The 14,080-nt window shown below is 36.3% G+C and overlaps 1 protein-coding gene across 12 annotated transcripts in view; it reads right to left on the bottom strand.

Annotated features, from left to right (window-relative positions):
* The window catches only part of DOCK7 (dedicator of cytokinesis 7), a 239,067-nt gene that overhangs the window by 97,767 nt on the left and 127,220 nt on the right, over positions 1-14,080 (bottom strand). For all 12 annotated transcript variants that reach the window (XM_019019154.4, XM_055362977.1, XM_055363026.1 and 9 more), the window contains exons 19-22: positions 9,360-9,446; positions 6,724-6,955; positions 3,556-3,720; positions 561-730 (exon numbers count right to left, since the gene is read on the bottom strand). In XM_019019154.4, coding sequence (XP_018874699.1) covers positions 561-730; positions 3,556-3,720; positions 6,724-6,955; positions 9,360-9,446 — 654 coding nt within the window. The remainder of the gene's footprint in view (positions 1-560; positions 731-3,555; positions 3,721-6,723; positions 6,956-9,359; positions 9,447-14,080) is intronic.

Genomic DNA, 14,080 nt, shown 5'->3' with positions numbered 1-14,080 from the left:
AATAAAAAACCTGAGTTCTTTTCTTAAACATGGAAATAAATGTGTGTGTGGGGTGGGGGAAGCGTTCTCTTTTCGCAGCTGCCATAGTACTCAGGTTACTCTGCAGTATCCCTTATAAATAACTCTGAGTATCACTCTTTCTAGTTTACAAAAATGAAAATTGTTTAATCACTGTTCTGGATATTTTTTGGAGAAGAGGATTCATGACTTGAATCAATGATGACATCTCTCTTCTACATATCAGTCACAGATTTATTTTAATTCTATATGAAATCAATGTAGCCATTTTTAACATGATGGAGTATCAGACCGACAACAATAAGTTATATGCAACTAGTGATCCCAAACAAATTTTAGAATTTTTAGTGGAGTAGTTTGTAAGAGCAAGCATACTTAACAGAAAATAAAACAGTGTTTACTGATAGAAGAGAAATGTACAATTCCTTGCTAATTCCTAACTTACATACATCTCAAAATTCAGAATACATTACAACAACTGGATATTTCTCGTTAGTTCACAAAACAAAAACCAAATTTACAGATGCATGTCTTCAGTTTACCTTACTCCCGATGATTGATCGAACTTCATCATCTGGTGACGTGGGAGTCCCAGATATATCTGGATTGCTATTACTAAGGCTTCGAGAACGATTTAAATTAAGGCTTGCAGGTCTCACCGCAGATCTAGCCATTGTGGCATAATGCACTGATCCTCCCAAACCCCCAGGACCTAGAGTTGCATATGAAACAGCACATAATTAAAGAAAATTAGTCAGGAAAGGATCTGAAAAAAATCTCTGCCACTAAATTCCACAAAGATCATGAATTGCTTTGGTTTCTAAATAAAAAATATACTTTTTTTTTTTTTTTTTTTGAGACAGAGTCTCTCTCTGTTGCCAGGCTGGAGTGCAGTGGCTTGATCTTGGCTCACTGTAACCTCCACCTCCCGGGTTCAAGCAATTCTCCTGCCTCAGCCTCCCGAGTAGCTGGGACTACAGGTGCATGCCACCACGCCCGGCTAATTTTTGTATTTTTAGTAGAGATGAAGTTTCACCATGTTGGCCAGGATGGTCTCAATCTCTTGACCTTGTGATCCGCCTGAAGAGGCAGGGTCTGTTAAATAAAAAGTATTATATATATATATATATTTTTTTTTTTTTAAACAGGCAGGTGCCATTTTTTTTTTTATTAAGAGGCAGCACTGGAGTGCAGCAGTGAGACCACAGTTCACCATAATCTTGGACTCCTGGACTCCCACCTCAGCCTCCTGAGTAGCTAGGACTACAGGCACACACCACCATGCCCGGGTAAATTTCTCTCTCTTTTTTTTTGTAGAGGCGGGGTCTTGCTATGTTGCCCAGGCTGGTTTTGAACTCCTGGCCTCAAGCAATCCTCCTCTCTTGGCCTCCTTGAAGCACTGGGAAATGTTTTTTTAAGAAAGAAAGAAAATAAAAACACTCAAGAACTAATGATTGCTGTACAAAGATACTCTATTTTACAGCAGTTTATAAAACCATATGACCTATAAATAAAATCATTATCTCTTCAGTGTTTCTATAATTGTATATTACACATACAATAAAAACCAAAATTAATAGGACACACACACACACACACAGCCCTTTCACTTCGGTATAGTTGGTATTTCGGACCCAAGATGCTCCAGCTAGTGTCTCTTCCTTTTTTCCCACCTCTCCTACTCTGCCCCTTGACAGTCACTAGAGAGAGTGCCAATTTATTGCTAACATCTCTTAAATTAAACCATGTTTTATTTCTCTACCTTCATTACTGCTAACATCTTTTAAATGAGAGCATGTTTTATTTCTCTATCTTCATCAGTGACAATGTGAATAACAAAATAGTATCTTTATGATATACATACAAAAAACTAAAGATAATTTTCAGATCCAAAGTGATAAAAAAGCAAAGGCGGCTGGGTGTGGTGGCTCATGCCTATAATCCCAGCACTTAGGGAGGCCAAGGCGGGCGGACCACGAGGTCAGGAGACTGAGACCATCCTGGCTAACACAGTGAAACCCCGTCTCTACTAAAAATACAAAAAATTAGCTGGGCGTGGTGGCAGGCACCTGTAGTCCCAGCTACCCGAGAGGCTGAGGCAGGAGAATGGTGTGAACCCGGGAAGCGGAGCTTGCAGTGAGCCAGTATTGCGCCATTGCACTCCAGCCTGGGCAACAGAGCGAGACTCCATCTCAAAAAAAAAAAAACAAAAAAAAACAATGGCTCCCTTTTTGCCTGACTAAAATCAAGCCTAACATCATCTTCCAACCTGTCTTTTATTTTTAAAATAAAACATCCAGGAATTATAGTGTTAATTTATCTTCATCTTTCTGAATGTCATATTTGCAAATGATATTAATACATACCTGTTGCCTAATTAATTCATACAATCTTTCAGGTCAGCATGTAAAAAAAAGATGCTTTGCAAAATCTGTGGAATTCTAATAGTGTACTGAATAAAACAGTAAATGGAGGAGCACTGTAGATATTACATAATCACTCACACATTCATGTCCTCAAGTGGTATAATTTTAAAAATTAACATAGGAAATTATAAACCAGAATATAAATGTCAATTGCTTTTCTTTTTGCAATTAAGTAAAGAAATAAATTGGGCTAAAACTTAAAATCAGGTTACTATTATGTCTAGTGTTCATAACGAACGTCACAATTATTAGTCACCGTTATCAATGTCAACATTGCCAAAAGCTGATAAAAGGCACTTGCCATTATCATTACTGTCATACAGACATATATGTGAGTAGGTTAAATGATATGCACAACATAATCATTAGCTAAATGAACAACTAAAGGATTATTCACACTAAGACATCTCCCACCATTACCTCCACTATCACCAGTGGTACACAAAAGACAATAACAAGTCGAGTCTCCAGTACTCAGAAAGGTTATATTATTTCACTGACCACGAAGAGATCAGAACTTTCCTAGAGAACAATCTTCTATATCACTGTAGGTTTCAAAGGGTTTTCAGGAAACTACCGAGCCACCACATTTCTCCTTTAATGCCCAACAGCACTCTGAATGACAAATACAAGATTCTATTTTTCTTGTCTTTTTTATGTTTAAAAGACAGGATCTCACTCTGTTGCCCAGGCTGGAGTGCACTGGCAAGATCATAGCTCACTCTGGCCTCAAATTCCTGGGCTCATGAGATCCTCCCACCTCAGCCTCCTAAACAGCTGGGATTACAGGGGCAAGCAATTCCTTATCTTAACAAGGAATGATAAAATGCTTCCAGAGACAAAGTTATTTTCAAAGCTCATTTCCAAAAATTAACTCAACCAAGAACTCTAATTCAAACTAAAGCAAACTGTATTAAAAAAGATGTCTAAAAATGTAACTTATTTATCTCTTTAACTTCAGCACCTAGCACAGTGAATGGTACTTAGCAGGTGTTCAATAAATGTTTGCCATTGAATAAATGGATCACAGTATGGACTACAAAATTATCTCAATACTGACATGAACATATAATTTATGAAAGACAGCTTCATAGTAAAAAGAATAAAATACCTGGTGATGATGAATTAGGGTAAGTATTTGGTAGGCGGAAAACATAATGAATATATGATGCAAGAAGGCTGTTTCTGCCATGCTGGTCATGATTTCCTTCCAAGTTTTTGTGAAGTCGATTTATAATTGATGCCATGGCTTCAAAAGATGCTTGACCTAGGTTAACTTTTAAGAAAGAAGAAGTATTTACCTTTGCTTTAACTTTTTTTAGACTGTAAATTCCACGAAGATCAACATTTTGTCATCTTTACATACTTTAAGTATAGTGACTACACAGTAAGTGTATAAAGATGATTACTATTTGATATTGACTTTTAATTACACATTGCATTAGCTGAGCCAAAAATACTTTTCTGAACAAAATGAGAAAAAACTCATTTTACCAATTTAAGATGAAAATTATATGGGTTTGATTAGTCAAAAAAGAAAACAATGCTCAACAGATATGTTATTTAGTAAAACAATACAAAGTACATAAGAAAAAAGAAGATACATCGTGTGTAATACCTTAAGAAGCAATTTCTCATTTTAAAGATTACTCCAAAAATCTAAATAGCATATAAGGGCATATATTACTTTTGTTTAAAAAAATTAAAAATATCAACAATAAAAGAGATTATTGAAAATATTAACAGTATAATAAGAAAATAGTGAATAAGCAACTTGATTGGAATGAGTGAATCTGTAAAATGATTAGAAGGAAAAAAAAAAAAGAGGGGGCTAGAAAAACAGGTTGAAGTAAGACTACAGCATTTTAAATCCCAGGCTAAGCAATAGCTACTCGGTCACTCAAGTCAGTATGTAACAATAATTTTACAAAAATTGGGGAATTGTGATAAATTGCACACTGCATAAATGGGTAAACCGAACAGCCACTTTGAGCAATAGGATCTTAGATTCTATAATTTATTTAACCAAGACAGGAAATTATGAAGAGATAATGAGGCCAATTAAGTTTTCCCAAAAGTAGAATAATCAGATAAAATGGTCATTTAGGAAGATTAATCTATATATACTGAACTAGAGGGGAAAGAGACCAGAGACAGAAACCTGAGCGAAGTTAAGCGATCCTACCTGTGTTTCTGGTTAATCCTTTTCCTTTTTCTTACAGTAGCTACTCCAAGTTACAAGAATCCTTCTCAAAACTAAGGTCCTCCTTAATTCCTCCTTAGCAAATCTTGCCTTCTACCTCACAGAAGAAATGTATAAAGCATGAAAGTTCTCATGTTTTTCTTTTTCTTTTTTCTTTTCTTTCTTTTTTTTTTTTTTTTTAAGAGATGAGGTCTTGCTATGTTGACCAGGCTGGTCTGGAACTCCTAGCCTCAAGCAATCCTCCCATCTTGGCCTCCCAAAGTGCTGGGATTATAGTTGTGAGCTACCACACCTGGCCAAAAGTCCTCATCTTTTTCTACAAATTTATCAGAATCTGAAATTACTTTATCTCCTCTCCAAAGGAAGTAGTGCCCTCTCCTATGTAAGAGTGATCTATCTATCACCTTTACTCTTGTCTCACAGAATTACTCCATTAATTAACCCCTTTTCTCCCCATGTATTTTTCTCCCTTCTCCCATTTGAGCATGTTTAGATGCTGATTTCTCTCAGCACATAAACATGCTAAAATGTCTCCACTCTTTTGCCCTACTCAACCCTGCTTTCTCTTCTAACTTAACTTCTTAAACAGTAGTATAGCTTCTTGTATTTATTTTATCATCTATTTGCTTCTTAATTCCCTGTAATCTGGCTTCTACCTTCACTTAGACTAAAATTACTGATGTAATTTCACGAGTAGACATTTCTCAAGCATACCAGATAAGAGAGAGAGGGACTCTGGAACCAGTTTGAATCTTGGCTCTCAAATATAAATAAAGCACATAGCATTATTCCTGGTACACAGTAAATGCTATGCAAGTGTTTGCAATTACTGTTATTACTATAATTTTACTTATATAATCTATAACAAAGAACAATGCTAACCTTTTTTTCCTTAAAACCTTCTTCTATAATTTCTGTAACTGTACACTCTATGATCTCACAATCCATTCTCTCTTCTCCATCCCATTGTCACCTATGTTTTAACAGGAACTCATCATTTTTTGTATGAAATTCTGCAAGACTCCTAATTTGTCTCCCTGCCTGTAGGTTTTCCCACTTTTAAGTCATCTCTACATAGCATAACCATCTTTTTGTAGTCAAACTTAGTCATGTTACTTCTCTAATTAAGACCAGATTCTTCAAAGGGTATTTATTCCCTACAGAAAAAGTCCCAATTTCCTAAAGTGTGGAAGACCCAACTTCATCTCCCACTCTCCATATTACCTCTAATCAATCCTCCAATTTATAATTACTTAAAATTCCTCCCCCAAATTCATTCTGAGTTCATTATGTCTGTGTACTATGTACATGCTGTTTCATCTCCTTGGAATAATATTTACCTGTCAGACTCCTATTCATCTTTAAATACTCAACCCAGGAATTATTTCTACTTATAAATCTCCCCTAAAAAAACTCAAATAATTGAATACTCCTCTCCTTTGTGCCACTAGTCAAACATAAAAATTCTATCTGCTTAGCTGAAATTTCTTTCAAGTTCAACTTCCCTGCAGGATTTGGGTGAAAGCTGTTGGTAAAAAAATAAGGAGTAAACCTTGAAAAACGATGGGAATGAAGAACACCTTTCCTTCCAGAATTATAGAAAATAAAAAGAGAAAACGGAGACTAAGCAAATGAAGGAAAGAAGAGCTACATTAAGTGGAGGATAGCAGATGAATGAAAATGTAGAGTAGGTAGATTATACATCCTGTAAAATACAACATGATTTACCTGTTTGCCTGTTTTCTTAACTAGTCTGTGAGATGTTAAAGTCAGGAACCATGCCCTGAACAGTGCCTATCAGTGTCAGGTACATAGTAAGTGCTTAATAAATATTTGGTAAATAAATAAATAAATTTGTTTCTATAATTTGAGTATATGCCTATAGAACACATTTTATAAAAACAAAATAAAAGTTATCATTTTCTGGCATTATAAACAAGTAAATAACATCTTCCACCCCAAATCAAATATAGTCCTTATATATAGCAAATAGAAATCATGTTTTTTTTTTTTAACAAAATTTAGAAATGTCAAGTTATAAATTTCACGTCTCATCCCCAAACAAAAGTAAATTACCTATTTGGCCAGCAATGACAGGAGGTCTAATAACTAAAAGTATCAGTTTATCTAGCAGAAGATGAAGAAATCGGACCACTGGTTCCAACTGGGATGAATTCAGTGCTGAAATACTGCTCTTCAATTCATTTTCTAAGTTATTTTCCATGATTCGCATGTCCCCAATTCGGACTGGGAACAGGTGTTCATCCAGAGCATTGACCAGAGCAAAAAATTTGTCAAGATAAGGATCCTAAAACAAAGAATAAACAAAAGCACTAAGCACTTATAACTTTATAAATTTCCCAATTCTAAAGGACCACGGACCACAAACATGTCATATTACTTGATAACACTAAAAAGTTCAAGTAGGTATACAAACATTGTTTCCAATTAAACAAATCTATTTTCATTTATCATAAAATGATCACTTCAAATACTATTAGTTACTTAAGAAAACTACTGATACTAATTAAGATTTTTTTTTTTTTTTAGTTTTAGTTTGCTTTATTAGTTTGAAGTTCAATTATTGTGGCAGGCATATTAGTAACCTACTTTTGTCCATTATTAATTTATTGTCTTTCAGCTCCAAAGCCTTTGGATATAAGGCAAACTCATCGCCATACCTTATGATACTGGAGTCATTCTTTTACTGGAGACTACCTGCGTAGTTCTAAATAAAATCTATATACTACCAACTTTCTTCCTAAAGACAGCATAGAGGTGCTGTATCTTCTTATTTTCCCCTACCTCACTGTGCAGAAAAGAATTAACATAGTGGGCTTAAGACAGCTATTCTTTGAAAGTCCTGTTTACAAGTTTGGCCTTGGGCTAATCACTGGGAACTTGGATTTCAGGGGGGTTCCCATTGACAGAGATGGCTCACTGTGCCTCAAACGTTTGTGCAAAACAATATGGTATAAGCTGAACACCTACTTTCCTTCTGAGAATCTGGAATTTTGGTACATGTTAGGCAAAGGGTGCCTACGTGACAAGCCCCTAGTAAAAACCCTGGGAATTGAGTCTGTACTGAACTTCTGTGGCAGACAATATTTCACATATGTTGTTTCAACTTGCCCCATGTGATTCCACTGGGAGAGGATTTTTGGAAGCGTATTTCTTGTTTCCTCTGGACTTCACCCCATGAGCCTTTTCCCTTTGTGAATTCTGCTTTCCATTCTTTCACTAAAATAAATCATAGCTCTGAGTATGACTATATGCTGAGTCCTGTAAGTCCTCCTAGCAAATCACTGAACCTGAGATGGCTTTGGGAAGTCCCTCCACACCACCCTTTCTGTGTATAGGTTAGTGAAACCCTGAATTTCATTTTAAATACTTGCTTCTTCTCCCTCTACATATTCTCCATGGAAAATCACATTTACCAATATAGTTTCAGCTATCGCATTTATTCTGTTACCTCCAAACCCAAACTTCAAACTAATTACAACCACCTACAGGACATCTCCATCTGAAGTACATAGGCACTTCAAACTCAACAGGTTCAAAAATAAACTCACAGGCACCATAACTGCTTCCCCTTAGCATGGCCCCAAAAGTATTTCTCTCATGTTCTCTATTTAGGGTAGAAATTACCATCCACCTGGACTCTATGGCATTCAAGGTCCTTCACAATCTATTACCAGCCTTCTATCCTTATGTATCATGATTTCCTATGCACTTTAAACTATTTTCACACCAGGTTACCTGATGGTCCTTAGACTACTGTAACTCTGTACTTGCTACTCATCATCTGAGTTGTCCACTCTCCCTTTCTCTGAGTAGTAAATGGTTACTTATAAATGCAACATCTCAGTGCCTAGCAAAACAGATAACTCTTCCCTCTGTACTTCAAAGAATTTAGTTAATATATGTAACACTGTACTAATTTTATCATACTTTTTACACTTTCCCATATTACACTGTAAGGTTCTGGAAGGAAAAGCTCTTTCCTCAACAGGTAACATCTCTGATCTCACGGAACTTACCATCTAATGTGGGAAAGAAACAATAAACAAATGTGTATGTATGTGTGTTATATACATACACACAAACAGAAAGAGTGACAGAGTCAAAGCGCGACAGAGAAGCTGGGCATAGGCAGTAATAAGTGCAGGGTAAGATGACATACAGTAATGAGGTTGCTATGTTTTAAAGAGTAACCAAGGAAGGCCTCTCTGAGGGGAAGAGAAACTCTAATTCATAAGTCAAATGAATACCAGGAGGAAAAGCATTCCAGGCAGAGAAAGAGGATGTATAAAACCTATCAGAACTTGGTATATTCCAAAAATAAGGAATTTGGAACAAATGATCCCTAAAAACTCTTTCCATTTGAAATACTCAAGTCTATGAGAAATAAAGTGAGCTGACGATGGTTTCTCAATTCTAATTAATTCTGCCATGTACCAGAAACTTAGAAAAAACATGAAGTCAATGACATTTTGAAACAAAAATGTTTGCTTTTGTTGACATTCAATGACATTTTGTTGATTCTTTTTTAAAAAATCTTCTAAATATTGTATGTTTTTAACTGACATATTCTCATAAATCTGACAGCAATGACAGATTTATGACAGGTAACAAAACTGACATCACAAGTATTAGATATTATGTTCAATTTATTTAAGTGAAATTTGATAATAAAAATTATTAAAACTCACTTGTGTATGGATAGATGAAACAGCAACAACTTCAACATTAAAAACACCTTTGTGATTATCTACCCATTTCATGCCAGGTAGAGGAACCTGTAAGATATTAAATATAATGATCACAGATGCTTAAGTAGATTATGAACTCTGAAAATAAACAAAAATTACAATATCCCAATGAGAAAAATATTGTGAAAAAATATTTTTATTCACTGTAAATAAATTAAGAACTTTTATATTTCATTCTTATTTCAAAATCAAGCAATGTTTTCTACAAAAGAACTAAAAGTCTCCAGGAGCAACAAGCATAAAATAATACACACAAAATTTCTATCTTCCCAGAGATATACCCCCTTATATCATTCTAAACCTTCATCTATGTACATATATTTTTTATACACATTTGTATATACTTAACATCAAACATTATTTCGAAACCTGTTTTTCATTTATTACATTGTGAATCTCTTTTCATGTCAATAAATTCAAATTTACAATATCATTTTAATGGCTTCTAATATTTCATTTTAAACATTTCTATTATATTTTAATTGGGTCTTAAAATATTTGCAAGCAAAAGAAGCCTGTTGGTTTAAGGATCCAAAAACTTTTTTTTTTTTTTTGAAATAGAGTCTCGCTCTGTCACCCAGGCCGGAGTGCAGTGGCATGATTTCGGCTCACTGCAATCTCCACCTCCCAGGTTCAAAGGATTCTCCTGCCTCAGCCTCCCGAATAGCTGGGACACGCCCAGCTAATTTTTGTATTTTTAGTAGAGACAGAGTTTCACCACGTTGGCCAGGCTGGCCTTGAACTCTTGACCTCAGGTGATCTGCTTGCCTTGGCCTCCCAAGGTGCTGGGATTACAAGCGTAAGCCACCATGCCAGGCCGAAAACATTTTTTCAGAAGTAAATTGCTAGGAATGTCAAAGTTATTTCATAAAAAATAACTTTTAAAAGTACATAAATTCTCTCTATTCCTCCTGCTAACACAGCTAAAAACTCTGAAACCTGACATATAAATGAACATAAAGACTGAAAGGCAGAGAGAAAAAAGATGATAGGCTAGAGATCTCAGGATGCAAGAAACGACAAGACAGCATTTCCTGGGTTTTACTTTTGCCTCACATATCCTGGACTGAGTGCTAGAGAGGATGGCAACCCAGAAACGCCAAAAGAAGTGGAGAAACAAAGCCCCAAGAAAAGCCTGCTCTCTCTGGCCAAAGACAATAATATTCCAGTTAGTTACAAGGGAACAAATCTTGGCCCCACTCTCGCCTCCCTACACTGAATGGAGAGCCTAGGCAGCCACCCTTAGCAGCCTGAAATGAGGTACCCCTCTCCCCAACTTATGCTACACACATTGAGGTGCTATCAAAGAAGACAGAGTTGAGAATCTGTCCCTTGCCTGGTGATAACAAGCCCCCAACCAACAGAGGTGACAGTGGAGGCCATGTGGAGCAGTAACAAGGTGCCCCCCTCCCTCACAACCAGGAAGGGGTCAGCAAAGGCCTCGTGGAGAGCCTGAAATTCCACCTTCACCCAGTAACGAGCTCCCTCACTGGATCCACCCTAGAAAGTAAAAGGAGGCAGAGTGGGTAATGTGGACCTTCACCTCTACCTGACAGCAGCACCTCCAGCCCCCACTGCTAAAACAGAATATATCAGTAAGATCTAGAGTCACATGGTAACTATAATGTCCTGGATGTAATTAAAAATTATTCATCATATCAACTAGGAAACTCTCAACTGAAATGAGAAAAGACAATCATCAGACACCAATACGAGGATGATATAGATGCTAGATAGACCTGACAAGGATTTTAAAGCAGGTATCATTAAAAATGTTCCAACAAGCAATTATGAATGTCTTTTAAACAAATGAAAAAAGACTCACCAAAACAAAAAAAAAACAACAGAAAAATACAAGAGATTTCTTTCCTATAGTTTTATCATTTTTTATCATGTATAGAAAATAAAACCAAATAAATTCAAATCCCCATTACCAAATTTCAACACTAATTAGATAAGAAATTCAACATCTATGACAGGATCAAATTCACACACAACAATGTTAACCCTGAATGTAAACGGGCTAAATGCCGCAATTAAAAGACACAGACTGGCAAACTGGATAAAGAGTCAAGACCCATCAGTGTGCTGTATTCAGGAGACCCACCTCATGGCCAAAGGCACACATAGACTCAAAATAAATGAATGGAGGAATATTTACCAAGCAAAAAAAAAAAAAAAAGGCAGGCGTTGTAATCCTAGTCTCTGATAAAATAGACTTTAAACCAACAAAGATCAACAGAGACAAAGAAGGGCATTACATAATGGTAAAGGGATCAATGCAATAACAAGAGCTAACTAACCTAAATATATATGCACCCAATAGAAGAGCACCCAGATTCATAAAGCAAGTTATTAGAGACCTACAAAGACACTTAGACTCCCACACAATAACGGTGGGAGACTTTAACACCCCACTGTCAATATTAGATCAGCAAGACAGAAAATTAACAAGGGTATTCAGGACCTGAACTCAGCTCTGGACCAAGCGGACCTAATAGACATCTACAGAACTCTCCACAACAAATCAACAGAATATACATTCTTCTCAGCACCTCATCACACTTATTCTAAAATTGACCACATAATTCGAAGTAAAACACTCCTCAGAAAAGGCAAAAGAAAGGAAATCATAACAGTCTCTCAGACCACAGTGCAATCAAATTAGAACTCAGGATTAAGAAACTCACTCAACTACATGGAAACTGAACAACTTGCTCCTGAATGACTACTGGGTAAATAATGAAAGGAAGGCAGAAATAGATGTTCCTTGAAACCAATGAGAACAAAGACACAACGTACCAGAATCTCTGGGACACATTTAAAGCAGTGTGGAGAGGGAAATTTATAGCACTAAATGACCACAAGAGAAAGCAGGAAAGATCTAAAATTGACACCCTAACATCACAATTAAAAGAACTAGAGAAGCAAGAGTAAATAAAGTCAAAAGCTAGCAGAAGACAAGAAATAACTAAGATCAGAGCAGAACTGAAGGAGATAGAGTCATGAAAAACCCTTCAAAAAAATCAATGAATCCAGGAGCTGGTTTTTGGAAAAGATCAACAAAATAGACCACAAGCCAGACTAATAAAGAACAAAAGAGAGATGAATCAAATAGATGCAATAAAAAATGATAAAGGGGATATCACCACTGATCCAACAGAAATACAAAATGCCATCAGGGAATACTATAAACACCTCTATGCAAATAAACTAGAAAATCTAGAAGAAATGAATAAATTCCTGGATACATACACTCTCCCAAGTCTAAACCAGGAAGAAGTCGAATCCCTGAAGAGACCAATATTCAAGTTCTGAAACTGAGGCAGTAATTAACAGCCTACCAACAAAAAAAGTCCAGGACCAGAAGGATTCATAGCTGAATTCTACCAGAGGTACAAAGAAGAGCTGGTACCATTCCTTCTGAAACTATTCCAAACAACAGAAAAAAGAGGGACTCCTCCCTAACTCATTTTATGAGGCCAGCATCATCCTGATACCAAAACCTGGCAGAGACACAACAAAAAAAGAAAATTTTCTTTTCAAAAGAAAATAAAATATCCCTGATCAACATCGATGTGAAAATCCTTAATAAAATACTGGCAAACCGAATGCAGCAGCACACCAAAAAGCTTATCCACCACGATCAAGTCAGCTTCATCCCTGGGATGCAAGGTTGGTTCAACATATGCAAATAAATAAACGTAATCCATCACATAAACAGAACCAATGACAAAAACCATATGATTATCTCAATAGATGCAGAGAAGGCCTTCAACAAAATTCAACATCCCTTCATGCTAAAAACTCTCAATAAACTAGGTATTGATGGAACATATCTCAAAATAATAAGAGCTACTGAAGACAAACCCACAGTCAATACCATACTGAATAGGCGAAAACTGGAAGCATCCCCTTTGAAAACTGGCACAAGACAAGGATGCCCTCTCTCACCACTCCTATTCAACACAGTATTGGAAGTTCTGGCTAGGGCAATCAGGCAAGAGAAAGAAATAAAGGTATTCAAATAGGAAAAGAGGAAGTCAAATTGTCTCTGCAGATGACATGATTGTATTTTTAGAAAACCCCATTGTCTCAGCCCAAAATCTCCTTAAGCTGATAAGCAACTTCAGCAAAGTCTCAGGATACAAAATCAATGTGCAAAAATCACAAGCATTCCTATACACCAATAACAGGCAGAGAGCCAAATCATGAGTGAACTCCCATTCACAATTGCTACAAAGAGAATAAAATACCCAGGAATACAATTTACAAGGGGTATGAAGGACCTCTTCAAGGAGAACTACAAATTACTGCTCAAGGAAATAAGAAAGGACACAAATAAATGGAAAAACATTCCATGCTCATGGATAGGAATAATCAATATCAGGAAAATGGCCATACTGCCCAAAGTAATTTATAGATTCAATGCCATCCCCATCAAGCTACCAATGACTTTCTTCAGAGAACTGGAAAAACTAAACTTCATATGGAACCAAAAAAGAGCCCGCAGAGCCAAGACAATCATAAGCAAAAAGAACAAAGCTGGAGGCATCACACTACCTGACTTCAAACTATACTACGAGGCTACAGTAACCAAAACAGCATGGTACTGGTACCAAAACAGATATATAGACCAAGGAAACAGAACAGAGGCCTCA

Source organism: Gorilla gorilla, chromosome 1 (assembly GCF_029281585.2).
Source record: "Gorilla gorilla gorilla isolate KB3781 chromosome 1, NHGRI_mGorGor1-v2.1_pri, whole genome shotgun sequence".
Lineage (NCBI taxonomy): Eukaryota > Metazoa > Chordata > Mammalia > Primates > Hominidae > Gorilla > Gorilla gorilla.
The sequence above is the reverse complement of the archived record's forward strand: the minus strand, read 5'-3'. Positions and strand labels throughout refer to the sequence as shown.